Source organism: Diadema setosum, chromosome 9, assembly GCF_964275005.1.
Source record: "Diadema setosum chromosome 9, eeDiaSeto1, whole genome shotgun sequence".
Lineage (NCBI taxonomy): Eukaryota > Metazoa > Echinodermata > Echinoidea > Diadematoida > Diadematidae > Diadema > Diadema setosum.
This window is the reverse complement of record NC_092693.1, coordinates 29,149,555-29,177,130: the sequence shown is the minus strand read 5'-3', so window position 1 is coordinate 29,177,130 and position 27,576 is coordinate 29,149,555. Positions and strand designations below refer to the sequence as shown.

General features: G+C 38.1%; 2 protein-coding genes across 2 annotated transcripts; one reads left to right on the top strand and one right to left on the bottom strand.

Annotated features, from left to right (window-relative positions):
- Window positions 1-1,126: 1,126 nt before the first annotated feature.
- On the top strand, window positions 1,127-12,960 carry LOC140232604 (uncharacterized). Its single transcript, XM_072312701.1, has 11 exons — window positions 1,127-1,193; window positions 2,205-2,282; window positions 3,229-3,481; window positions 4,601-4,709; window positions 5,128-5,386; window positions 6,206-6,341; window positions 7,088-7,484; window positions 8,145-8,255; window positions 9,602-9,781; window positions 11,849-11,953; window positions 12,828-12,960. The coding sequence occupies exons 2-11, from the start codon at window positions 2,256-2,258 to the stop codon at window positions 12,958-12,960; spliced, it is 1,710 nt and encodes a 569-aa protein (XP_072168802.1). The 5' UTR covers window positions 1,127-1,193; window positions 2,205-2,255.
- Window positions 12,961-14,342: 1,382 nt separating this feature from the next.
- Window positions 14,343-27,524, bottom strand: LOC140232605 (putative ribosome-binding factor A, mitochondrial). The gene is made up of 5 exons (XM_072312703.1): window positions 27,327-27,524; window positions 18,975-19,023; window positions 18,199-18,363; window positions 16,489-16,601; window positions 14,343-15,114 (listed from the first exon to the last, which is right to left on the bottom strand). The coding sequence occupies exons 1-5, from the start codon at window positions 27,521-27,523 to the stop codon at window positions 14,484-14,486; spliced, it is 1,155 nt and encodes a 384-aa protein (XP_072168804.1). The 5' UTR covers window position 27,524; the 3' UTR covers window positions 14,343-14,483.
- Between the last annotated feature and the right edge of the window lie 52 nt (window positions 27,525-27,576).

The window sequence follows — 27,576 nt, the reverse complement described above, 5'->3', positions numbered from 1 at the left end:
TGGTCCATGATTTTCAACTCCTGGTGCTGTGTCCGCTACACTCTCTTGTATACGATCAATAATCATTTCCGCAGCATTTCGCGCCCTTCCAGAATGATTCCTATATAGGACACTCATAGGTTTTGTGTTTTTTCCCCCTAGTGTAGTCAATACGCCGATATTCGTAGTGTTGTCACAGGAATATGATTCGCACACACTTTTTTCCCTGTCTGAAAGAATAAATGTCGAACAGACATAACTTGCCTCAAACTGTCCAAAGGCTAAATCATAGTTTCTTTCATTCCTCTTGCATGCTATTATCATTATTTTTAATGATTATCATTAGAAAAAAAAAAATGTTCGTTCATAATACATGAAACTATTCAATCATAAAGAACGAGATCATCGATACAAAAATACATACAATTTTACTCAATAAAAAAAGAAACACCTTCACATTAGGCCTATATTAATAAATTCTTCTTCTTTTTTCGAGAAAAATCTAAAGCCAAAATAGTAGGGGAAGATATAAAATTATGAATTATTGTCCCTCCCCATGACACAATCGAAGAGAATATACCTATTATTTAGTTGAAATAATATTTGCATTTTTTTCTCGTGCTTTACATCAACTATATAATTATATACATTAGATTATCATTAGAAAAAAAGAATAGTAATGAAGGAAACTCCTGATCGCGAGCTCGATGATCAGTGTGCGATGCACATCCATGGACAGACCAGTCAATCGCAAATTGCGTTTCATAAACAACTTTGCGATTGATCGTCGGAAGTAACGCTTAGTCTATTGAAAGTTACGCTTGACCTTTTCTTGAAATCAAGCCTAAGTGTCTTTATGAAACATGACCTACGCTCAATACTGAACTTAGGCTCTATTCAAGAACTTACGCTCAATAAATCGAGCATAAGATCAATCGCAACTCTTTATGAAACTGTTGGCCCCAGAAACTTACGAGAGAAAAGAGATTGCAGACAGCGCCCTCTATGACAAGGGCGAAATGCGGGAACTCCGAAGTTGTACCATATTGTAAAGACCACTATCGAGTTCTGTGCATGTGAATTGTACACAGAGTTAGAGGAGTATGCATACGATACGTGTAGTTACGTGCGTGAAATGAGCAGCTAGCTGGGCTAAACTAAATTAGTAACAGAGTCAGATTTTCTGGTTTTTCATTTTTTCCGGCAGGCATATGGTAAGTCTGATATTGATGAAAGGCGACATTGTAGCTACTTCTATCATGGTCCTGTTTTGCTTTGTAATGTAACCATAATCATAATGTAAGCGATTGGTAACCATGATCCGATGCGATGGCTTTTTACCCGCCTTCCTCCGGCGGGGAGGAACCCTATCATATGCCCATCGCATCCCCGCTTTGCTTGCAGGCTATTGCTAGGGCTGGGGTACGCAGTGGTGACAAGCAAGGCGTAGCCGTAGCTAGTTTAGTAGTACAGTGTCGTCCGGCTGCTGCTACTGCTATTCTGTCTCTAGGGCCCACATTCCACATAACGGACACTGGGCCATCGTGAGAGACAGCTGAGAGACTGTATGTCTGGTTACAGCGGCCCGGGGATGCGGGGTTAAGTTGAGAACCTTTCTCTTAGACTCTTGCCCTTTCTAACACAACAGGACCATTCAACTCGACTCAAGTGCTAACGTGTTACAACTTGCAAGTATTTGCATTGTCATGATGTGTTTACAGTTTAGCAATTTATAGCTACATGTAGACACTTTCTATTTGTGCAGTTCGTTAACCTTGGGAGAATATTATTAACGTTAGATGCCAAGTATTTTGGATGGAAATCTCCTGGAAATCTTTGTTTGCATTACTGTCATAATACCAATGGCGCAATGCAATGATCTGATGATACTGACTGTTTTGTAGTAGTACATGATTATTGCTCTCCATTATTGTATCACCGCTCACTGATTATTCAAATGGTTTTCTACTTCTATGCTAGAATGAGGTCATCATACTTCAATACTTGTGGCTGTGACAAATTACTGAGATTACATAATTGATTTATAGCAGTAGACATACTGCCTGAAGTGCTATGTCTGCATGCTAGAAGTATCCAGTACAGTGCCAATGTCAAATCAAGATCTTTAATTTTGTTTTTTAAAGATTGAATTGATTGTGCCAATGGAATGATAAAAGGCTAGATTAAATTCTCACAATGATTAATTGCATACATGTTTATTTCAGTAAAGTGATATGGCATCTGTGCGAAGACGAAGTTGACGATCCCTCTCAACCATGGAGGATTTCACACCAAGGACTCTGGTAAATAAGTTACTTAAATGCACCAAAACTGTTTCCACAGTGAAAAGGAAAGGTGAAATGTTGCACTTACTGCCAAGGATTAGATTTGTTATCTTCTGTTATCAAACACACACATACACACACACACACGCAAACAGACAAACAAACAAACAAACAATGTGACACAAACAAAATGAATGATATGAATGATTTGTCAGGAGGGACTAGCTTTTATGTTGCTTAAACACCCTTTCAATATTTGAAGACAACACATTTATGAGTGAAGATGAAGACAAATAAAGAAATGTTAGGCATTATTCCGGTAGTTAACCCTCTGATATCATAATAATAGACAGCATCATTCCTAGATACTGGTACTAGACAATTCATTTGAATAAAATCATAAGTAAGCATGTCCTCATGGGATATGAAAATCATACCTTATATTATATTTTGGCTTTTTAATTGCACATTGAAAACATTTTGATCATCAGTCAGGCTTCTCATTTGACAGTAGATAAAGCATTTGACAATAGGTAAGTATGCCCAGCTGTGTTGCTGGAAGCTTAGCCTATTCAATTTTAACATGTGTTATTACTCCCAAATACACTCTGTAGCTGCCCCCTCTTTTGTTGTGTGTCTTGTGTGCAATGGGTAAACGTCTAATGTGACTCTCCCAGAAGTGGGTATAAGTAGAATGCAATTTCCTGGGTATCAAGATAATGCTACGTACATTGCAGTGGATTGAATCAATGCCTACATGTACTGTATGCCAAATGGTAGGTTTGTCTGTGGATCATCAGATAGCTTGTTTGAGCAGACATTGTACACGTGTACATGTACATCAATGTGTGTTGTGGCTTCAGATTTGTTGAAGGAGAAATGAAATTTATTGAATGGTCACAATTCTAATTTGAAAATTTGCTCTCTAGTATAAGTTTATAACTCATTCTCTGAATTGTCACAGATTCAGGGTTTCCTGGACACTGCCCAAACCATTCGCCAGTCCCCGAGAAAGAGAGCGAGAGTCACCCCTGGCCCGAGCGCAGCATCGCCGGCACCAATCCCAGCTTCAGCCCAGCAGAGGCGGTCAAGGACTCCGGGCACCCTGCCGCGGTCTGCCCGCTCATCACGCCGCATGACTCGGCTGGAGACTCTGGCAACTCCTGGAGGGAGTGACCCCACCCCCAGGGGCTTGATCACTGGTTTCCTCCAAGCTGGTAAGAGGATCATTATGCTTAAATGTTGCTTGTCAGGCAATCTTCTGTATCTGTGGAGCTTGTTGATTTTGTCAGATTCATCTCTTTCCCTCCTTTCCTACTTCTGATGAAAGTTTGTAGCCATTTTTGTCATGTGCATGTTTTGAACAAAAAAATAAAACTGTTCTTTTAAAGGCGCATAGTTCCCGGTAGTGTAGAGGGCGCTGTTGATGATACTGCTGATCACCATAAGCATTGATACAAAAATTGCCGAAGTTGAGCTGTCATCTAGAGTAAATCGCGTAGGTGTTGCTAGGTAACGTTGCCTAATTCGTTGTCTTCTCTGCGCATCACGCAGTCTGTAGTAATGCCAGGGTGCGTGCATATGTGCTTCTTATTATGACATCACAAAAGAAGTTTGCTAAAGCTGTCATCCCCCTCAGCCGAATCATGAGCCAAACTGTGATTGGACCACTATGTGGATCGGACTTCTTCGGACTCAGGGAAATGGGTCACAGCATAAGCGCTAAAGAGGAGTCGATAGCGTAGGTCTCTATAGGAAACTTGCGCCGTGCGCCCGCTTACACATTTGACAAAACCACTGGGACCATGTGCCTTTAATGATTGTCTCTTTATTTTCTCAGATGTACATGTGCACAGTTTTGAGTCTCTGCAAGGTCATGTATTTGTACCTGTCACTAACACCAACCATTGTTGATATCAAAATTCTTTTATGGTCTCATATTTTTTCTTTGTTGGGGAAAGTTATTTTTTTCTTTTCAAACTATGAACAAAGATGACTTACTGTAAAACAAGAAATGCCGAGTGTCTCAAAAAGGAACCAGTGAGAAATCGAACGTGTTATCTACTGCTTTCCGGGTTATGACAGTACCACCAGGCTATCCCTGGTTGCCGGCAGTGACACAATGAACTTGGAACAAAAACCCAGGCTCTGAAATTCTGACATTGTTATTTTGATTTTGTGTAGGCCAAGACAGACTCCCACTGGTTCCTTTTTCCGTCATGTTTGTGAAAAATACATTTGTACAGAGGGAGACAACTGATAAAGATCTTTCATAGCATATCTTCACTCCTCTGCTTTCGTAATATCTTGATCTATTTTATTATTTGTATTTTCAGCTGATGTTCAGACTCCAGCTATTCATGCAAAACCAAGAGTATCTTCTCCTTTGAAGCAACCGACACCATCTGTGCGCAGCAGAAATGATATCCAAGCTCAAGCAGAGAGGTATGAACAAGCCTTCAAAGCAATATGCCAATGTTGTTATTCCGAGTTATGATTGGCTTTTTACTTAATCAGATATCCATCATTTTAGAAGCTGTATTGTATGAAAGAATTAATGCTGAAGTGAAACTCGAAAACTATTTGTGACATGCAGTTGTCACAGAAGACATAGATACTGTATTTCATTTTCATACATTTTTTGTTTACTTGGCAGTTTGTTCAGATTTAATCTTTCAATACTCTTGAAACATCTTCATTTTTTTGTTCCGACACATCTGAAATTTACACTCTGAAATGCCGTTTTCATAGTAAGAGACAATTCTTGATGTCAAGTGCGGTTCATATTATGTGCTATTTTATTTTTAAAAGTGCAAAAGAAAAACACAAAGATCCATAATTGTCACTCATTACTGTTCAACAGTAGCAGCACGTCATCTGATTTGCCAGTCTCGGACGTGGCCTATCGATTTGCCCGCCCCCGCCGAGATGAAGGTCCCCGCCCTAGGCGTCGCCGTGCCATTGACAGGGAGGAGTTTGCCTCCAGAGTGAGGGAGAGGTTGACCCAGGAAGAGGAGGAGGAAGACAGGATGGAGCAGAGAGAGGAAGAAGGAGAGCGGGAAACCACGGCGGACAGGGTGCTCCTTGAAAGTATCGCAGAAGATCCCTCTCAGCTGTCCCTGGTAGGTCATTCACAATAGAACATTCATTTTACCGAACCATTACCGAAAGATGCATTTTGTTCTTCATGATTTGTGCAACATTTTGAGCAAGCATCATCTCTTCTTGTCAATTAATGGAGAGGAGCTTTGAGTAGAAGTGCATGAGCTAGGTCACAGCAAATTTGGTGTGTAGTAATCTTTTAAATTCAAGCACTACATAAATATTTCAGTACAGTGCACCACCACCATGTCCATTTACAGCTGGTAATAACACAATGTCATGCATTTAGATGGAAATCTTTCCCTCTTCTTTCTTGTCGTAGCCGTTTGATTTGATCTGTGCCCTCAAATTGTCAGGGCTTTAGCAGATGATTATGGTGACTGCTTTTGTGCTGCAAATACATTTTGAAGCATATTTGATGTGTGAAGTATTGCTAGTTTGATGGAACTTGTATGTTAAAAACAGGTGGCAATTCGTCAGAAGCTGCTGTGGAACTACAACTTTCCTTATAAAGGAGAAGTTTAAAGGGTTATATTTCATTGTCCATTAATCATTCAATATGGTAGCCTGTTGGCCATTCAGTGTAGCATTTGGAGTCATAGTACAATGTACTTCACTGTGTTGTTTTTTGTTTTGTTTTGTTTTTGTTTTAGCCTTTGCTTGCTTAGCACTTGAAATGAACAGAAATATCATTACATGACAGTTTCCATTTAAGTCATAGCAATATCTTACTTAGTGTGGAATCATTAGATCGGGCTGCCAGGTGTGGTTGGTTTGTTTTTTCCAAAATGAAAGATTCACTTGAAGGACTCGTCACTGTCTATCATTGTTCTCCCAAGCCCCGCCCCGACTCAACCACCAGGGACCAAGGTGAGACTTCGGGGCTGGGTCACACCCCATCTGGTCGACGTCGGAGCAGCAGGCGGTCACTCCTCCAGGACTCCTCTCTCCAGGTACCGTCCACCAGCACGCAAGGTGAGGCCGAGTGAAGGGACAGACTGAGCAGACATAAGAGGCATAAATTTTTGTAATTTATGACACCTCAATGGCAGCCATGTCCAGGGCTCAGCAGAAGTATAACTGGGGGTAATCACTTACTGCAAGCAGGCAGCAATAATGCAGACAACTTTATACGTGTAGGGTGGTTACCAGGTATTCAACGGTGTTTTGCTGGTTTTGACTTGGTACAATTTTACCCACTGTTTGGTTCGGGCCACAAACTTTCCTTTGCACAGATTCTTTTGTTTTAGTTGCCCCCTCCCCCAAGAGAAAAGAAAGAAAGAAAGAAAGAAAGAAAGAAAGAAAGAAAGAAAGAAAGAAAGAAAGAAAGAAATATATGTATATATATATGTATATCAATCACAATAAAAGAAACTTTGAATCATTTGTTAACATGTAAAGTTTATCTTTTTTGGAGCAGATATGGTATCCAACCTCATGATAACAGGACTCTCCTGTACTTGTGTTTCGAAGTATTTCAACATCCCTAGCAACATCAATGCTATTTCATTGGCCATTAGTAAAAAAGGATAAGATATTGATCCTGATTGTACAAATCTGTACAGTTTTTTAACACAGAAGTGTGTGTGTAGCAGGATGTGTCAAGAGCGCCACAATGGACCTTTGACAGTTGTTTCTGATTAAGGATTTATATTTTTGTGGTCATTTGACATCTTTGTTTGAATGTAGCATCTTCTCTGTGGTCTGTTTCCTTGCTTCAGTGTTGCATCAAAGCTTTCTGTCCAACGAGGGAGACTCGCTGATGATGCAAGTCAGTCAGGACACCGTGCGGGCCCACTCCTCGTCCAGCGCCGACACAACTGGAGACGACGAAGAAGAAGGCGTCAGACAGTCAGGGAGTGCAAGCAGGAGGGAAGAGGGTGAAGGAACTGTTGATGATAGAATGGGTGAAGAGGATGCTGTGGAGGGGACAGAGGAGGAGGAGGAAGAGGGGCCAGCAGAGAGGATCGGCAGAGACAGCAGCCGAGGAGAGGATGAAGACGTCGATGAAGATCAGGAGGACATGGATGTCCGTGATGACAGCAGGGAATTCTTTGAGGATGCTGATGTGGTTGCCCCAACCCAGCCCGCCCATGTGGAGAGTGTTAAAAAGAAAGGGTGAGTCAATGTTGCCGTGCACTGCCATTATAACAAGCACAGTTAAATAACAGAATTCTTGTTATGATGAAGTAAAAAATTCTGGTCATAGAGTCAGCATGTCGATATCTTTATATATTTTACTGTTCAGCTTTAATGGAATGTCAGTATAACAAAAGAAAACTAGTTGTCCCAAGGACTTCATTATAACAGGAGTTGCCTGTATCAGTAAGAGGTTGTCTTCTTAATGTAATTTATTTGTCTCTTCCTATGTGAAAATCAAAGGCACCCCTTCCACCAGCTCTGCAACTCGTCTGACTTATTCTTGTACAATTTCTTTGCCATCATTCTATGTCACCTTCCTACAAGTTTCTCTAATCTGGGTGAACTTTATTGTTTTAGATACTACTCTTTCATGAACTGTGCTTGAAAATACATTTTCACGAAAGCCATTTCTGGATGTTAGTAATACAGGAAAGATTTCCATTCCAAAGAAAAGCAGATGATATGCGTAAAATACCCTTGTACCAAATTAGGAGAAGTTTTAGTGGTATGAGACAAAACATATTAAGAAAGTTCTGATGATTGTGTGTATGAATGGGGCATTTAGCATGGGATAGGTGTGAAGGATGCCATGTTTTTGAAAAGTGATTTGTTAATAAACAATATCTTCCTATTCAGCTCCAGAGCAAGCATCTCATCACCACTCAGGACACCTCATCTCAGAGCAACCGGGAGACGGACCACGCCCGCTGCCAAGACTCCGGCTGCTTTCAGGCAAGCCCCTCATCCGTGAGTAAAGTGTTTGATGATTCTTTTCCTCATAAGCAAACATGAAGTTTGTCGCCTTCAATGTACATGTACATATAAATGAATGCCATATCAGCTGAAAATCTGCTGTGATAAGTGGAAATGAGCAGCAATTATCATGACAAAATGCAACATCAAATCACAGAAATGTGTTTCTGGTACATGATGGATTAAAATTCTTTTTAAAGTCTTAAAAGCCATTTCCGAACATCACAAAATTATGCATGGTTGAAGAGTAAAGTCTCTCAACAGTGAGTAGGATATCTTGTGATGATATACCTCAGAGTTTTTGAAAAAGAAATGAAAACTATCCCTATGTTACTCAAGAATAGGCTCCCCCTTTGTACCGAGAATAACGGTTGGACTTTTTTCGGGGGCTGAATAAATTCACTTGAAATCTCTAGCACTGTTTCTTCCTCCATCATAAAGAAGTTTTCAGTTTTATTAATCTGAGGTAAGATCTGAATTACTTGCCCCTACAATATACAACGGACTCCAGTTATAACGAAGTCCTCGGGACCGGTAATTTTCTTTCATTATATCGAAATTTTGTTATAACCTAACAAATAAACGATAAAAACACATAGAGCCGATAATTTTGCGACCTGGATTTTTCTTTCGTTGTAACCAGAATTTCGTTCTAACCATGTTTGTTATAACGGGAGTGCACTGTACCAGCTTTTGACAGGAATCTTAATTTTTAGTGTTGCAAAAAGGACACATGAACTTATATAAGTGTTTGTACGTGTATTTCCAGAGTATTCAGAGTTTGATCTTTTTCAGCAGATTTTCGGCTGATACCACATTCATTTATATGTACATGTACATTGAAGGCTACAAAAAGTGAACTTCACATTGGATAAATCCACTGAAGCGAGAGACACAGCTCAGAGAAACTTTTTGAAACAGATTGAACAGTTATTCAAAAATGTCACATTAACAGACTGTCCAATGCTGACGTAGCTTTTAATGAGTGTATCATTATCTCCTTGCATTTGGTAAATCCACTTGTTTGGGATAACTTTGCCTCAAACCAGATGGCACACTTAGGCAGAAAGCTATGACAATTGTCAAGTCACAAATCTCACAAGTCCTCATTTTTCATGAAAAGTGCACATTCCCTTGACTGAGATAAGTTTAGGCAAACGTGTCTGTGTCTCCTGGAATAGCTGGGACTGTGAACGCTGTTGCTGCTTACCATACTTGCATCTGATTCTAACCCAAGCTATAACAAAAGACAGTGAAATCACTTTGGTACTCTATTCCTGTATTATATTTGGGGAAACTTCTCCCTTACTGTTTGTAAAATTGCACTAAAAAATTCGCAGGACCAAGAGGCAGCCTCTCCATCAGACCAAGACGACGATGCGGCCTCCCCCAGGGGGCAAGGGTCCCAGGATGCCCAAGGAGCCCCCCACCACACTTCCCCGCAGCCTGATGAGGAGCATCTTCAGCCACTTCTCAACAGCGCGTGTCTCCCAAGACGCCATCAGGAGTGTGGAGGAAGTGTGAGTATGCTCACCTCTGTAGTTTTCATCACAGAATCCTATGAAATTTTGAGATGCTCTATGTGAAGAATCTTGCTTGCTCATTACAAAGCTGCTATGATACAATCATTCAAACATGTTGTTGATTTGAGAGGTCTACTGGTTGCTGTACATAATTTTTTCATTAGTGTAGAATTAGATACTCTCCCTCCATTCTCAGCTGAATAGATAGGGAGTTCCTGTTTCCTCTGTCTCTTTGGTATAGTCTGTGTTTTTTAAATGGTGAATGGTTGTATTAATCTGGTAAATTGTTCTTATGCTTAATTTCTCTTTAAATTATATACAATTATAAATCTAGGCAGATAGTGGTTTTTTGATGCTGTTGTTTGCACACAGTAGAGTACATGCTTATATAGCAGCTGCACAAATGTGATGTAAAGCACTGTAAAACAACTTACAGCTTGTAAGAGTGCTATACAGATATAATTGTCCCCGCCGAACGAGTTCGAGCAGGGGACTATGAAACGGGCTCCGTACGTGTGTGTGTCCGTGCTTCTGTCTGTCCGTCCGTCCGTCTGTGCGTCCGTGTGTGATCAATATGTTCAATTTGCTACTTCTCTGTCATTTATGAGCCAATTTTGATTCTGTTTGCTTTATATGATAGCACTACATGGGAGCTTTGAAACTTCTACACAGAAATTCAGTTGTGACCTTTGACCTTGACCTTTGACCTATATTGTACATTTTGCTTCAAAATGCTACTCCTTCGCCATTTCTAACCCGATTTCGATTCCGTTTGCTTTATGTGATGGCACTAGGTGAGGGCTTCAAAACTTCTACACAGAATTTTGACCTTTGACTTCTTTGACCTTTGACCTTGATTTTTGACCTATATTGTACATTGGCTACAAAATGCTACTCCTTCGCCATTTCTAACCCGATTTCGATTCCGTTTGCTTTATGTGATGGCCCTAGGTGAGGGCTTCAAAACTTCTACACAGAATTTTGACCTTTGACTTCTTTGACCTTTGACCTTGATTTTTGACCTATATTGTACATTTTGCTACAAAATGCTACTCCTTCGCCATTTCTAACCCGATTTCGATTCTGTTTGCTTTATGTGATGGCACTAGGTGAGGGCTTCAAAACTTCTACACAGAATTTTGACCTTTGACTTCTTTGACCTTTGACCTTGATTTTTGACCTATATTGTACATTTTGCTACAAAATGCTACTCCTTCGCCATTTCTAACCCGATTTCGATTCCGTGTGCTTTATGTGATGTTACTAGGTGAGGGCTTCAAAACTTCCACACAGAATTTTGACCTTGACTTCTTTGACCTTGATTTTTGACCTGCATTGTACATTTTGCTACAAAATGCTACTCCTTTGCCATTTCTAACCCAGTTTCATTTCCGTTTGCTTTATGTGATGGCACTACAGTCTGTAGGTGAGGGCTTCAAAACTTCTACACAGAATTTTGACCCTGGACTTCTTTGACCTTTGACCTCGATTTTTGACCTATATTGTACATTGGCTACAAAATGCTCCTCCTTTGTCATTTCTAACCCGATTTCGATTCCGTTTTCTTTATGTGATGGCACTAGGTGAGGGCTTCAAAACTTTTACACAGAATTTTGGCCTTTGACTTCTTTGACCTTTGACCTTGATTTTTGATCTATATTGTACATTGGCTACAAAATGCTACTCCTTCGCCATTTCTATCAAAACCCGATTTCGATTCCGTTTGCTTTTTGTGATGGCACTAGGTGAGGGCTTCAAAACTTCTACACAGAATTTTGACCTTTGACTTCTTTGACCTTTGACCTTGATTTTTTACCGATATTGTACATTTTGCTACTAAATGCTACTTCCGGCGGGGACATATTTTACGCACCGCGTAATTTCTACTTTTCCTTGTTGTATTGTATTATAGTATCTAATATGCAATATGTACAATTGCTGATTGTAATTTACATCATGACATTTGAATGAAATAAATCCAGTTTTGATTGTAGATGTCCCTCTCTGCTAATCCCTCCAACAAACACAACTTGAGTTTTTTGTTTACTTATGAATGTGTTCCAGATCTAGCAAGTACTTCAAGAACATCTCCAGTGACTTACTGGCTTACTGCAAGCATGCTGGCAGGAATACCATTGATCAAGCAGATGTAGAACTGCTCATGAAAAGGTAACATGTTCTTTTTTTAAAAAGACAACAACAACAACAACAACAACAACAAAGAAAGAAGAGGTTATACAGATTTCTTTGTACTCTTTCATTAGAGTACAAGCTGTTTCTGTCTGCTGTTAGCCCTTTGTGATTCTTGTGATTTTCTAAAATACAAAATATGACTTTCTAAAATATGCACATTTATCACCATAAAGTAGAGTTTGTAGGAAATGGACATGTTTACGTAGACACACTTCTTTCAACCACCCACGACAATACAGCTGTACTTCATTTGATCAGTATAGATACAAAGCAAAAACTGCTGGAGCCATGATATTCTTGGGCAGTGGATTTCATCAAAGGACAAATGTGCCACCACATTGCTTCATAGACTTTGCGTGGGAATGTAATAATCTTGTCATAGACTGCACGACTTTTAGAAATCACACTGAGATAGAACATGCAGCTGATTTTTCAATCAAATATGAGTTACTGTCTATATTTCTTCAGGTCTCTGTGCAAAAAAAGAAGAAAAATCAGTCAGAGTATGGACATGATTTCCAGTATCTCAATATCAACATGTGCCTAGGAGAACGATGCGATTCAACAAAGGCGTCCCTGGGAAAACAATGCGAATGTAGGTGAGGCACGTGCTATATTTATGAGCCTCATCGGCATTCGCGTCACACTCCCTGGCACACATTCCTTGAATTGTGTGCATTTGTGTCATTCTCCCGTGCACATGATGGTATCATATCATCCATTTCTTTTTCCTTTTCCTTTTTTTTTTTGTGCATGAATGCATTGTATTCTAATTGCCAAAATGATGTGCATTCATTATTATTGAAGTAAGTGAAGGCAAGTCTTCTTTGTTCCGTTTGTTTGTTTGTAGACAACGCTTAGTGTCTGACAAGGAGCCCCTTCAGATCTACATTGAGAAATACCTGCCCATGGAGTACAGGGAGGAACTCATACCCATGGCAAGGTCTGGAAACAAAGTCTACCCAAAGATAGCAAAGAAATGAAGCAGTGTCATGGATGATACAAAGACTGAATTGTGGACTCATGTCATAGATCAACACATAATATGATGATGTGTTGTCATGAGCTTATTGGCCCAAGAACATTTACGGATGAGAAATCTGAATTCTGTCTCCGGGTTCAACTTTCGTTAGCAGTTGTGTGCGTATGTACCTGTATGTCCATGGTTACATTTTTGTCCCATGATGTACACAGTATACATTGTACTCATAAACTGACTGTGGATAAATATGAGTGTATGTGTGCTTAATGACAAGATCAATCATTATTATTATTCAATGGCAGTCAAGCCATTTAACACTTTGATTACAGAAAATGGATATGCAATGTATTACATCAGTAGGGGTGTTGCCATATTCTGAATGTTTTCAATGAATGTTCAAATAAATTGAAAATACAGTAACAGGCAACAGGCTGACATGACTCCAATGTACATGGAACTGACATTTGGGAATAATTAAGAAATTTGATTCATACACATTCATAGCATTTTTTCTTTATGAACGAGGGTGTGTTTATTTGATTTCTGATGTGAGTGAATAAGGTATCTGGTGCTTACTGATTTCTCTGTATACCAAATGTTGCCAGCAAAAAAAAGAAAGAAAAAAAAGTCAATTCATTGCACCTCTAAATTCTTGCTCACAAAGTAGTCCAATGGTATATGCTAATCATACTCTTTGTAATATAGTCATGATAGCATACATTTATCAGTTTGCTAAAGGAGGTGGGGGGCTGTTATCAGTCAAGGTGTACTGTAAAACAAGGAATGTTCACATGCATTTTCATTTTGCAAATTTCAATTTTCTTTTGTTCATTATAACTGAACAATAATGTATGTAAAGCTGTATAGATGGTGAATTTGGCACCTGATTTCGGTATAACCATGTTCGTTATAACAGAAGTGCACTGTATGCATTGAGTGCCAGTGACCATTCGTGAAAATGTTATGTCGCTGAAAAAGGCCGTGGGCTCCAATTCACAAAAATTGCATGCCGCGAAAATATCTTGCTTTACAGCATATCTTGTGCATTATAACATGCAATACACATGCTTTGAAACATAATGAATAAATTAAAAAATGCATGAAATAGCGTGCCATTTCAACCACATTTTTTTCCCCTTTCAGGCTAATGAGGTTGGAATATTATCTATGGGAAAGTTATTTTGTGAAGTGATTTTTATCTTTGTTTATCACAGTTACACCTACAGAGCATCAGCTTACCATAATATACATGAAGCAATCTTAAGTTACATAGACTTGAGTAAACGTGATAATGACATGTTTAGTCAGAAGTTCCTTTATGTACTGAAGTACTTGACGGCACTGAAATGCAATAAACAGTCAATTCATGTTGTAAATACATTGTATAACCATTTGGTAAATAAAATAAATTACTGAAAAGAAACAATTACTGTTGAACTATCTGTTCATGTTGTAGATGTACCAAATACTGATAAAGTATTACAGTCCTTTCAATGCGCTCAAGCCATCTCAGCGTGTAAAAACTCATCTGCGCGATGTTTCACTGTCGCCGTCAAGCTGATGATACCCCGCTCTGTCCTCGTCAAAATCAATCTCACCGATGGCATCGCCAGGATTCTCATCACCATCTTCATGTGCTAAGAGTTCTTCACTGTCGCTCCATCCCCTCTCATCCAGCTCCCCCCTGTACACAGACTGGTCCTCCTCACCCCTCCTCCTCGCCTTCTTCCTCTTCTGGAACTTCTTGAATTGTTCCACGGAGTCCGTCGTTATCGGAGAGAAGCCCTCTGGCACATGCATTTTCTCATCTCTCTTTCTCCCTCTCGATATCTGAGCCAGTGCATCTGCATGGTCCACTGCGAAGTAATTCGGTCCCCTGTATGCAATCTGGGACTCCTCGCGCGTAGGCTTGCTCTGACCACCCCTTTCAAAATGGTCTATTCCGAGCTCACCTTGTGCTGCTGATTCACCGTGTGGATCATTCCACATCGAAATCGGGGGTTCGGTGTCATTTGATGTGTTCTCATCGTCACCTGGTCCAAGGTCTGCGGTTGCCAGGAGGCGGTCGATCTCTGCGATGCTGGCAGCTGCCTTGTCTTGGAGGAAGCACACACGTGGAACATTCCCGAATACTCGAAGTGAAATGAGAGCATGTCTATGGTACAGAAAAAGAAAAAAAATCAGAAGCATAATACTGAGTAAAAAGTAAAAGGATTTGTTTTCTTTCACTAATGAAATACCATTCTGTGTTATTTCTCAGGGTGACTTTTTCAAATGTGCAGCAATCCTCGCAGAAACAGTCATATCACTGTTACATTCATTCTGCAGAAAAACTTGATTCATATAGCAGCAATGATGCTGGATGGAACAGCCAGTGTTTATCCATAAATGCAAATAAATAGTTTAAAGGCATAATTTACCATTCGCAGATGAAACAAAAACCCAGCATGAGTGCTTTAAAATAGTTCAAAATGTGAGTGAGGGATAGAAACAACCACTGTAAAAATTGGAATCCGTATAATTGATGTTAAGTGTTGTTAAATACACAAAATGTGAACAATAGTCAGAATAAAAAGGGTTCCAGACTAAACCGTCTACAGTTACGGTTTATTGAGGAAAACCTTGATATATCCTTATATTTTAGGTTTTATTGTGAAAATGTTATATGGGTGTTTTGTGATACAAAAGACCTACACATATGCATCAAATGTGATATTTTGAATATTTTTGGAATCACTGCTCCCAAAGGTTAAACTGGACCTTCAACTTTATTTGATCTCCTAAACTGTACAAGCCTCTTCATCAAGATGACATTTACTACAATGAATACAGAAAAAACAACAATGGATTTCTTTTCCTACTATATAGGACTGGGTACTGTAAAGTTCTTGCCTATGTGATATGCATGGAATGCCTATGGCACTTTGTGAGAATTTCATTTCTCAAAAAAAAACCATGGGCTCCAATTTCTGAAAATTTCATGCCGCTAATATATCATGTTTTACAGTAAGTCTTCAGATTGCTCTTCATTGATGTCAATAACCTTATTGAGGCAGCATTTACAGTGTATACCTGCTATTGGGAGAATAGACCAGTTTCATAACATGTTCAAATTTTATGCATGCCTTTCTAAAAATGGTTCTTCTTGACAATTTGACAGACTGCCCAAGGTTTGCCTGATGTAGCAACAACTTACGTATGCAAAGTAGATTCCAAGTATTACAAAGTGTTTTCAAGATACAGGATAATAGAACAGCTCGTTACTACCTCGGGGTCCGTTTCATGAAGTCATCACATAAAAGTCTTAACATAAATCTCAGAATGGCCAAAGTCGCTCATATACATGTATCTATGACAGACTTTCAAAGTAAAATCCATTTCATAAAGTCTCTCATAAGCATGTCTTATGAATGATAAGTCTTGCATAAGACTTTCATGAAATGGACCCCAAGACAGAAGAAACGCCCATAAATTTGAATTGTTGGTATACCGGTCAAATGCACGAGTGTGAGAGTGCGCGCTGACTTGCCTGATTTGTCCCACATATCTGTCCAACATCTGCTGTACTTTGTCATCGCTCTCTGCATTCCCGGATGCCTGCCAGTAAACTCTGGCCACACTCATGTCTCCAGCCATCCGCACCTACCAAATGAGATATTGAGTGGATGTCTTTCACATGCTTCGATAATTTAATGTGTTGTTTGTCAGTCTAACAGGGATAGTGCAATAAAGATTGTTCTTATCATTATGCTTCAGTTCAGTGCAAGTGATTGGAACATTCGCTGAAAGTATTTCATTCTTTCATTCATTCATTTCACTTCACTGCACGTACAATGTGGTCTAGAAGTCCATCAAATAGTGATGGTGCCTACACACAGCTTTCTCTACCACATGCTTGTTACTTTCAATGTATATTAAAGGGATGGTACAGTATTGGTGGAGATGAGAATTGGGCTTTGAACTTTTTGCAAGATACCAAGAAAGCACTTATGATAAAGTACACAGCATACCATTTTAAGAGGAATTCAAAGTTTATTTGATACAAATCGGATTTGGAATGACTGAAACATCCAAAAACAAAGAAAAATAACAAAGCGATCGTAATAAAGTGTGGGTCCCACACTTTATTAGAATCGCTCTTTTTTGGATGTCTCAGCCATTTCAAAACCAATTTTCATCAAATAAACGTTGAATTCCTCATAGATTTACATGCCCTTTCATATTTCATAAGAGGTTTCTCATTATCACACCAAAAAAAAAGTTAGAAACATGAAATTAGGTCTCAACCAAAAATATACGATCCCTTTAAACATTCATTAAATATATTTTCATTCATTTGATTTCACTACACATTTACAATTTAAAAACAGCAGCCTTCATGCCATTTAAAAACAAAGACAAAACAAATGTATACAGTGATATGGTTTTGTTATGAACTGATATTGACATTTACCATGTAAGAAAACACCGCCTTTACATTCACAGTAAGACACACTGAAGCCATCATAAAGAAACATAAGAAAAATAAAGGTCCCAGCTCTTTATATTTCTTGTTATTGTACCCTGATATAGTGAGAAATCTGATACGTATATCAAGGTAACTGCCTTTGGTTTTTAGGTCCTCGTTATAACAAGGTTCCCTTGTATCTGGAGCATGATCTTTCCTCAATCCTGCCCATCATTTAAACTGAGCAGACTTGGCTCTACAATAATAAAGATACACATTTACATTCACAGTTTCCAATTTCTTAAAGGTCCTGTTTATCTTTGGGAGCACTGATTTGGAAAATGTTCAAGATATCACATTTGATGCATATTTGTAGGTCTGTTGTATCACAAAACATCCTACCATATAAAATGTTTGCAATAAAGCCTAAAATATGAGGGGATATCAGTGTTTTTCTCAATAAACCGTATCTGTAGATGGTTTAGTCTGGAAACATTTTTTTATAACTATTGTTCACATTTTGTGTATTTAACAACACTTAACATCGTGGTTGTTTCTATCCCTAACTCACAGTATAGAACTATTTTAAAGCACTAATGCTGGGTTTTTGTTTCATCTGCAAATGGTAAATTATGCCTTTAAGAATTGAAAATCTTCCATTATGCATTCACATTCTGTCAAACAGAAAGACAAGGGCAGGGGGAAACCTGAGAATTCCAAGAAGATATGCATTGTTCAACATATAAGGACATAATGTTTTGAGTAGGACAGTAGATTCAAGAGCTAACTCACAGAGAGAATGGGAACTTGAAGCTCTTCCAATTCTTTGCAGATGTAGTCCGTGTTGACCAGATCCACAATGTGCTGGTAGAGGATGGTGTTGTACACTCTCAGCCTGATGCTGTCTTGCTGCTGCAGTCTCCCATTATTTCTCTTGGACAGCTGGGTGTTGGAAGACTGCCAAACAGACAATAACAGGATACAGTAGTGGATGGTTTGACATATGGCCTATGTTTGCAGGTGTAATAAGTTGTGTGTGTGTGTGTGTGTGTGTGTGTGTGTGTGTGTGTGTGTGTGTGTGTGTGTTATTGGAAGGTTGTATCTGATTTGTAAAGATAGGTTAACGGTACATGGGAAATAAGGAAACAATACCATACAAGAGTAGGTTGACATGATTGAAACAGGGTGGCAATACATCTGTCAAATGTCAAGTACTTCACCTATTTCTTTATTAGCATGACTGTAATACAAATTTTATATTTTTCATTATTACATTACCACCGGCTTCTGAATAATTGGACTACCAACTGCCACTAGGCTCCCACATATTTCAGTGATAAATGAGTTTGTCTTCACTAGATACAATTTACTTTTCATGATGTATGTGTGGGAAATATGACATTTTTAACAGCCAATGAAACCCAGCAAACATACTTCTTAAACATACTTCTACTCTGTGCAATGAAACCCAGCCAACATACATGTACTTCTACTCTGTCCAATGAGGCCCCAACAAACATACTTCCTAACAGTTGGCCCAGTTCACGATGCAGGAAATTAATACTCACTATCTTGCCCAGTTGTCCTGTATTCATGGGGTCAAAGTAGAATTTCTTCCTGTAGGCATGAAACAAACATACAAACCCATTGGTACACATGCACAAATACATAAGCTAGAAGAAAGTTTTAATATTAAACCTCCACAGTTATTCAAATCTATAGTTGTTGTATATGCTCGCATGGCACTATGAGTTGTGCTATTATTTGTTTGAGATTGTAAAATGTAAATCTGGTGAGCAGCTGCTACAGGTATACAAATTGTACCTAGACAGGTAATGTTTTCATTTCATGAAATGACCAATATACATAGACCTGTTGTCAATACCCAACAAGGATTCTAGGATTATTGTCCATCTTGCAACATATCTTATGTAAATACATTGTATAGTCTTTGTGATCTCAAAATTTGAGGGAGATTTTGGTCTAGCTCACAGAACAGTACAAATGATTGATCTCTGCTAGCTTGGAATGAAAGTACTGGGTATCTTTTTATTTATTCCTTTATCAAGTCATATTTGGACGTTTAATTCTAGTAGAAAGATTCACCAGAGGTATACAACATTATGCAATAACTGAACTGAAATGATTAATTTGATAGTGACAATATAATGTTATTGCACATAAAGTAGCAAAATGGTATTTTCATTTAAGGTTTCCAGATGAGAATAAATTGGTACAGCTACTTTATCAAAAAACCTTAATTCGATCAAACAGTATGGATTTAGCTTGCTTAGCTTATTTAGTTTAGTATACACATACAACATTATGCAATAACTGAACTGAAAGGATTGATAATGACAATACAATATTACAGTTTATACAACACCTCAGAATGATGTCGAATTGTGATTGGCCAAGAACATGTCACATGACATTCAATAGAAAATACCTATCAAACTCATTGAGAGTGACAGCCATACAATAGGCCCCTGGCATGGGCCTATTGCACGGCTCGAAGGTCATAGCACGGCTTCGCGGGGGGCTACTAATGCATGGCCGGCCGCTCACAGAGTTCTGTGGCTCACAGCAGCAAAGCGCCAGCAATCTACATTGTACGTGCTGGCCGGCTGCGCTGCGCTGCCGGTAAGTCTCACAGACCAGGCGCCGCGGAGTACGCGCAGCTGCTTGCCTTATACCTATTGCTGTGATGGACTTTGACTCTGATCTGCTACGTGGACCACAGTGATCCCAAAATCAAGACTTCATTTCAAGTTGAGAAACCGTAATTTGATTATTTTTCTGTGTTTTTATACAACTATCCTTTTCGGAAATAGACAAAGTCTAGACCTACCGACATCTCAGATCGGCCTAACAGTCAGGCCTAAGTCGATCTAACGTTAGCGTAGAATGGGTATAGACCCTGCGGAGTTTGTGATTACTGTGACTGTTGTGGTCGAATCATGACGAGTGTTTGAAAGCAGTACACAGGGTGGTTTACAATTCTCGGCCTAATTGTTACATTTATTTTTGGGCCTTCCTGAGTTGGCGGTCACTAATTTAGTACTGTGATTGTGGACAAGGTGTTGTATAAAACGAATAATTTATGATTTTGTTCGTGCATTGGGGCACGTAATACCGCACTCGGCGCGAGATTCGCCACTGGTCTATTCAACGCGGCGCTACGCGCCTTGTTGAATAGACCAGTGGCTTATCTCGCGCCTCGTGCGGTATTCGTGCCCTATGCACTCACAACTCATAAATTATTCGTATAATATTTAGTACTGTACTCTCAGTAGTAAAATGGTATTTTCATTTAAAGTTTCCAGATGAGAGTAAATTGGTACGGCCACTTTATCAAGAAACCTTAATTCAATCAAACAGTATGGATTTAGCTGGAAAAATAACCATTTTTATGCGGGGGGAACTGGGTCAAAGTTGCGTTCAACCAGAACGGTTGAAACCGTTGCAATAGCGTATGTATCAATGCCATGGTGTCTGTCTAAAGAAGCGAAAAACTGACCCAGCAAATGTCATTATTATAAATGAGAAGTTTTTCGCGGAATTAGACATACTTGTCGGTCAAGATGTTCATTAGCTGTTTTACTTTTGATGAATGAAAGTGCCCCTGCCAGAAATATGCACCCTGCCGAATACAGGGTTATTTATTCTAAATCTACTACTACTTTACTGTGTCAAAGTCCGTAGCATGATGATGAATATATATTTTTGCATTAATGATTTGAATCGATTGTCAGCTAGAAATCTATAAAGTTTATTTTTACTTCACTGCAAGCTGCCCGGGCCCTGGGGTGGTATTCTGAGGTCGTAATTAAGTATGTGATTAACTTTGTAATCAAGTCGAGAAGTTAATAGACCCTTAATCATGGGCAGAATCGGTATTCTGAGGACGTAATTAAGGTATGATTAAGTCCCCTTACACTCCTCTATGATTATCTTGGGTCCCTCCCATCTAATTGTTATTCCATCCAATCAGACGCGTTGTTAGAAGCCAAAATGATGATCACGCGCACAAATATGCCCTCAATGCGCGCTCCTCCACACACCCCCTGTAATTACAACACAAGAGCTCCGTGCAGACCCTCCGGTCTTTGATTACAACCCTTCACCTACGCACGTGAAGAGCTCACATAAAATGACAAAATTCCCCGAAGATCGCCTATATTTCTTTTTTTCTCTGAATTCTACGGATACTATGACAACAAGACTCACCCGCTCCTCAGTTACCGAAGACGGTAAGCATCGTTGTGGCCGAGAAAAGGCTCTGTAATGCGTGATATCGGAATTCAGTTCAGTTCAGTTCAGTTCATTTTATTTCCACATCTCAATAAAAGAATCACATGTTGACAAATGACAAACATGAGACACATAGGAAATATAAAATGTATAAAAAATGCACATTATTACATAAAAAAAAAACATAAAAATAACAAAGTAATGAGTGTGGAGGAGGCTACATAGGCCATTGGCCTTTCGAGGTAGCTCTCCCAATCAAACAAAGTTATCAGTTATCACAATATACAAATAACAATAAACAAGTACAAAATTCAAAAAGACAATGTAGAGTGTAATAATTTCAAGTGGATGGCTAGCAGTGATGGGGAGCTCATCAGAATGAGATTGAAACATTTATTTCCAATAATATAAAGTAAAACTACATATATATATATTGCATAAAACATCATCATCAAAGAACGAGCATCCCACACACACTGCCAAACCTACCACTTGAATTATTCATTCTATACGTTTATCAGGCTTTTAATAAATAATCCCTATATCTACGTTTAAAAGACTTTAAGGTAGGTGATTGTCGTATTTCTAAAGGCATTTCATTCCACAATTTGGGTCCAGTGTATTTTATAGTTTTACGAGAGACAGCACATTTCAATAACGGTAAATGAATATTTTGAGAGAATCTAGTATCATAATTATGAAATGATGCATTATACAAAAAGATTTGATTAAATACAGGTGGTAAAAGATCATGATAGAACATATACATAAAAGATCCAGTTTGCAATTTATAAAGTTGTTCAAGCGTGAGTATGTTAAGCTTTTGAAATAAAGGTGCACTTGGAGTTCTTGGATGGGAGTAAGTAATAATACGAATGACTCTTTTCTGTAAAACCACTAATTTATCTGAAAAAAAATTGGCACAGGTGCCCCATATCAAGTTACAGTATGTAAAATATGGTAATATCATAGTATTATAAAGATTTGTAAGAATTCTTAAAGAAACAAAATGTTTCAGTTTACTGAAAACACCTATAATTTGAGAAACTCGACAAACAATGTAATTTACATGAGCAGACCAAGACAAAGTGTTATCAATGACCACTCCTAAAAACTTTGTCTGTTGCACCTGATGTATTTGCATATCATTTATATATATTCTAAGCACATTAGAATCAATTTTTCTTTTTTGTTTTGTGAAAATAATATAATTTGTTTTCTTGATATCAATCAATAATCTATTGGTAATAAACCACAAACTAACCTTAGGAAGTTCAGAAGTCAATGTATGTGATATATCATTCATATTTTTTCCCGACAAAAACAGATTTGTGTCATCAGCAAATACTATAGGACATATTTGTTGACTAGCATATTGCACATCATTAATGTATAACAAAAATAAAAGGGGTCCCAAGATAGAGCCTTGGGGAACACCAATAGAAATATCAAGCATTGAAGAATATGAGTTATTGATATAAACAAATTGTTTCCTATTCCTTAAGTAACTATGAAACCATCTCAAAACTGAACCTCTGAATCCATAAAAGTGAAGTTTTTGAAGGAGAATAGTATGGTCTAAGCTATCGAAAGCTTTTGATAAATCTAAAAAAATGCCAAGTGCGATATCGCCATTTTCAAAAGTATTACTAATTTTATTTATAAACTCAAATATAGCCATATAAGTTGAATATCCAGAACGAAAACCAAACTGTTTATCATAAAGAATATCATTTCTTTCAATAAAAGACATCATTCTATTATATACCAATCTCTCAAATATCTTTGAAAATGCAGGAAGAACTGATATTGGCCTATAATTTGAACATTGAGACTTATCTCCATTTTTATATATAGGGAGTACTTTAGCGATTTTTAATTTTTCAGGAAAAACACCATACTGAAGTGAAATATTAAAAATGTGACACAAGGGGGGTGCAATATAATGAATACAATGTTTCAAAACTTTAGCATCGACTTCATCAAATCCAGGACTTTTACCATCTTTTAAATTTAAAGTAATAGTGATAATTTCGGCAGGTGTTACAGCACTAAAAAACATGGAACTTACAAAGTCTCCGTGTAAAAATTCACTTGGATTATGATTAACATGAGGCATATTGTTTGCTAAATTTTGTCCAATTGAAACAAAGTATTCATTAAAATTTTCAGCTATTTGACAAGAATCATCAATTATATTTCCATTTACTTCAAATGAACTTATTTTATCATCCTTAATATTCCTCTTCAATATATCATTAATCACTTTCCAAGTACCCTTCAAATTTTCTTTCACAGAAGAAAATTTAGTTTCGTAATAACTTCTTTTTGCCTTCCGTAATACATTATTAACATTATTACGACATTCCTTATATACTTTTTCACGATATGGGGTAGGGTTTTTGACAAATTTTCTAAAGAGACAATTCTTTTTTGCACATAATCTTTTCAAATCTTTATTAAACCATGGTCGATCATTCCTTTTCTTTAAAAATTTAATATTTTTACAAGGAAAATGAAAATTGTATATTTTTACAAATTTTTCAAAAAATGTATCATATAAACCATTTGCATCACAGGAATCAGAGTTCAAAATATCACTCCAATCTACCTGTTGTAATTCCATACAAAAAGAATAAATATTTTCATCATTAATTATCCGTATATTTTTATTAACATGCATTCTTTCCGGCATTATCAAAGAAGTCAATCCAAATATAGGCATATGGTCGCTTACATCATGGGTGATTACCCCAGAGGCATGTACAACATCAATATCATTGACAAATATATTATCTATTAAAGTTGATGACTGACTAGTTACACGGGTTGCTTTTGAAATGAGAGGAGTATAACTGTATGCATTAAAGAGTTGAAGTACACTGGAGGTATCCATATTTGAATCTAAAGAGAGTAAATCTATATTATAATCACCCATGAGGTAACACTCTTTCTTCTCATTTGCAATTTTAAAAAGTACTGGTTCCAACAGACTTGTGAAATTTAAAAGAGAATGACTACCAGGGGGTCTGTAAATAACACCAATAATGACATGTTTATGTTGGAAATACAATTCTATGAAAATAGACTCAAGAGCATCAGTGAAAACACATAAATCATTTCTAGTCTTATATTTAAAGACTTCATTTACATAAATACCAACACCTCCACCATGACGTGTGTCTCTACCTCTTCCAATAAAAGTATAACCACTAATGTTATAAATAGATGCAAGTGATTCATGGTCAAACAGCCAGGATTCAGTAATCCCTATAACACAAAACTGAGTTTCAGTCAATTGTAAACATGCTTGCATACTCTCAAAGTTCTTTTTTAAACTACGCACATTGAAATGTATGTAAGAAAATAAAGAACTGCCATAACTAAGTGACTTAACATCTTTAGCTGTTATATATGCTGACTCTGGTAAAGAACAGCTTTGAAAATCTCCATCTGAAGGACCGTTAAAATTGACACAATTTGTATGAACCCATCTACCACCAAATATAATTGTTCCTTGAGTACCTGATATTATTTGTCTATTACACGAACTACAAACATTACTTGACATACTAATACAAAAAACAGGAAGACATAGAACTGAGTATAGTACATGAACATCAAAGGATATACCTAAAATTTACACAATAAAACCTGAAAAATGAGAATGTGCCGCTATATTATAACTCAATGTCAGCATGGAACTACTTCACTGTTATGCACACATTGATCCACATATAAATCTACAATGTATACATCCATGCGATAAAAAGATTAAATATTATGCAGGTCAGAATTGCACTTGATGAGGTGTTTCACGCTGGATGTCCCATTACGTGATGGGACGAGAACAAAGACCTGACCATCTGACGTCCACGCTGATGTGACTTTCACATGTCTTTTCGCTTCTTGGAGTAATTTGAGGTTAGCTGCAGTTAAATCCTCATGTATGGATACATTGCATCCTTTCAGTTGTCGACGATTTTTGATGAGTAACTGACGTGTTCGATAGGAGCAGAGTTTTACAATGATTCCCCGGCTTTTTTTCTTGTCAGATGAACGCTTACCTACTCGATGACTGCGATCTATGTCGTTTGGGCTGAGAGTAACTCCGATTCTTTTCGCGGTATCACAAACGAGTTGATCGGTGTTTTCATTAGGCATTTCGGGTATACCAAAAATTCTAACACAATTCCGTCGTGAGTACTGCTCCAGCTGATTGACTTGATTGCTGAGACGTTGAGCTGTATTGTTGTTTGAGTCAAGTTGTTTCTCTAGCGATTCAATTCTTTTGGCTCGAGATCTGCACTCAACTTCAAGTTCCAGGACAGTAGATTCAAGCCGTTCGCATATGGTTGTCAGGCGGTGATTCTGATCAGCAAGCTGGGACTGGAGATCTGCACATTGTTTATCAGTAGCTTTCAGATCTGCTTCGAGTTTGTCTGCACGCTGACTTTGGAAATTCAGTTTCTCGATAATGACACCAAGCTGTTTTTCAACAGCTTCAGTTATTGCTTCAATGAAGTCAGCACTAGCTAAAATTTCTTTGAGCATCGTGACAGTCCTAGTAGAAGCCATTGTGACAAGAGTTTGATGATATTATATGCTGTCGTCACGTATATCCAGTCATGGAGTGAGAATTTACTTCATTTCCAACGTGATGTAGAGAATTGTTAATCAAGAGTTAATAGGTTGCAAGCTGTAAATGACAGCAGAAAATCGATGGGCAAGACCTCGGCGTGGAAACAAAACCTCGCAACCCGACGTTAACTTCACGACTGGTGAAGTACCAACATAAGGTTGAACGTGTGGGACTTCATGAAGTACGTGATCAGACATTTCATCCAACACAATACTGAGCATATGCCATATGGGACTGTAATGAATGACACCCACAGTTTCACAGACAAAGCCGAAGCGAGAGTTTTTTAGTTGTAAGACAGGCTAAAAGTCACAATAAATATTGGTATTCAATATAGCGGCAAGATGGACGTTGACAATTTACATCATGTTTATAAGAAGAGTTGAGTTTAAAATGTTACCAACTTGGTGAAAGTAGAATATAGATCCTCCACAACTGGCGTCGCGTCCAACTGTCAAACGACATTGCTGTGTACCATCGCACATGTAATGACACTCTTTAGTATCATTAAGTTTTCCATTAACTTTCATACTTAATTACACGCTCAGAATACCGATTTGTAATTAACTCTGTGATTAAGTCCTCTGAAAGTGTACGCGCATTGATACGCGCAAGCGCGTAAGACTTTCCCGCCAAAACGCTTGTTGTCATGGTAGTTGACAAACCCCCTACTTAATTAAGCTCTCACTCAGAATACCGATTCGCTAATTTAAGTGCTAATCAGACACTTAATAAAGCCCTCACCTCACAGAATACGGCCCCTGGTCGTCATGGTTGTTTTGTAAATTTAACTCTTAAGCCTGCTGCCTCAGCAGCAGCCAAGATCAGAGTTCTGCAACTATATATTTCTCACATTACTAGATCTATTAAGTTTATCGGTCATTTTATCTAACAAGATCATTGTACTAATTTGCAGATGTCTAACGTTACTAGAGTTTTACGCCTACATTTAACTAACATCAAAATAAATACGTAAGTTAGGGCTACATAATTTGGTAGGTCGCGTTCGCCTTTCACAACTCACTTTTTCTTGGTCATCAGTTTCTCAAATTTACGGGCGGAAAACGAGTGTCTCTGCTTTTTATGCAATGCTGCACTTGAACATATTCTTGAAATGTTGGATTGCGAAACCAAACATTGCCCGTTACGAAGTAAACAACATCGACTCCAAACGCGTGATCCACGGAGAAGAGTTTTAGCGAATATCATGGGCGCTGCCATCTTGGAATCTCTGCGAGACACAGAAACCTTCATAAGCGTTTTCAGAAATTTAT

Bases quoted from the DNA above. Each gene is read 5' to 3' on its own strand.
- LOC140232604 (XM_072312701.1), top strand. From the start codon at position 2,256: ATGGAGGATTTCACACCAAGGACTCTG. The intron at 4,710-5,127 runs GTATGAACAAGC...ACTGTTCAACAG, and splicing joins ATCCAAGCTCAAGCAGAGAG to TAGCAGCACGTCATCTGATT. The intron at 7,485-8,144 runs GTGAGTCAATGT...CTTCCTATTCAG, and splicing joins GAGAGTGTTAAAAAGAAAGG to CTCCAGAGCAAGCATCTCAT.
- LOC140232605 (XM_072312703.1), bottom strand. From the start codon at position 27,523: ATGGCAGCGCCCATGATATTCGCTAAAACTCTTCTCCGTGGATCACGC. The intron at 16,602-18,198 runs GTGAGTTAGCTC...CTCATTTGGTAG, and splicing joins TTCAAGTTCCCATTCTCTCT to GTGCGGATGGCTGGAGACAT. The intron at 15,115-16,488 runs GCAAGTCAGCGC...TCTGTACCATAG, and splicing joins AGATATGTGGGACAAATCAG to ACATGCTCTCATTTCACTTC.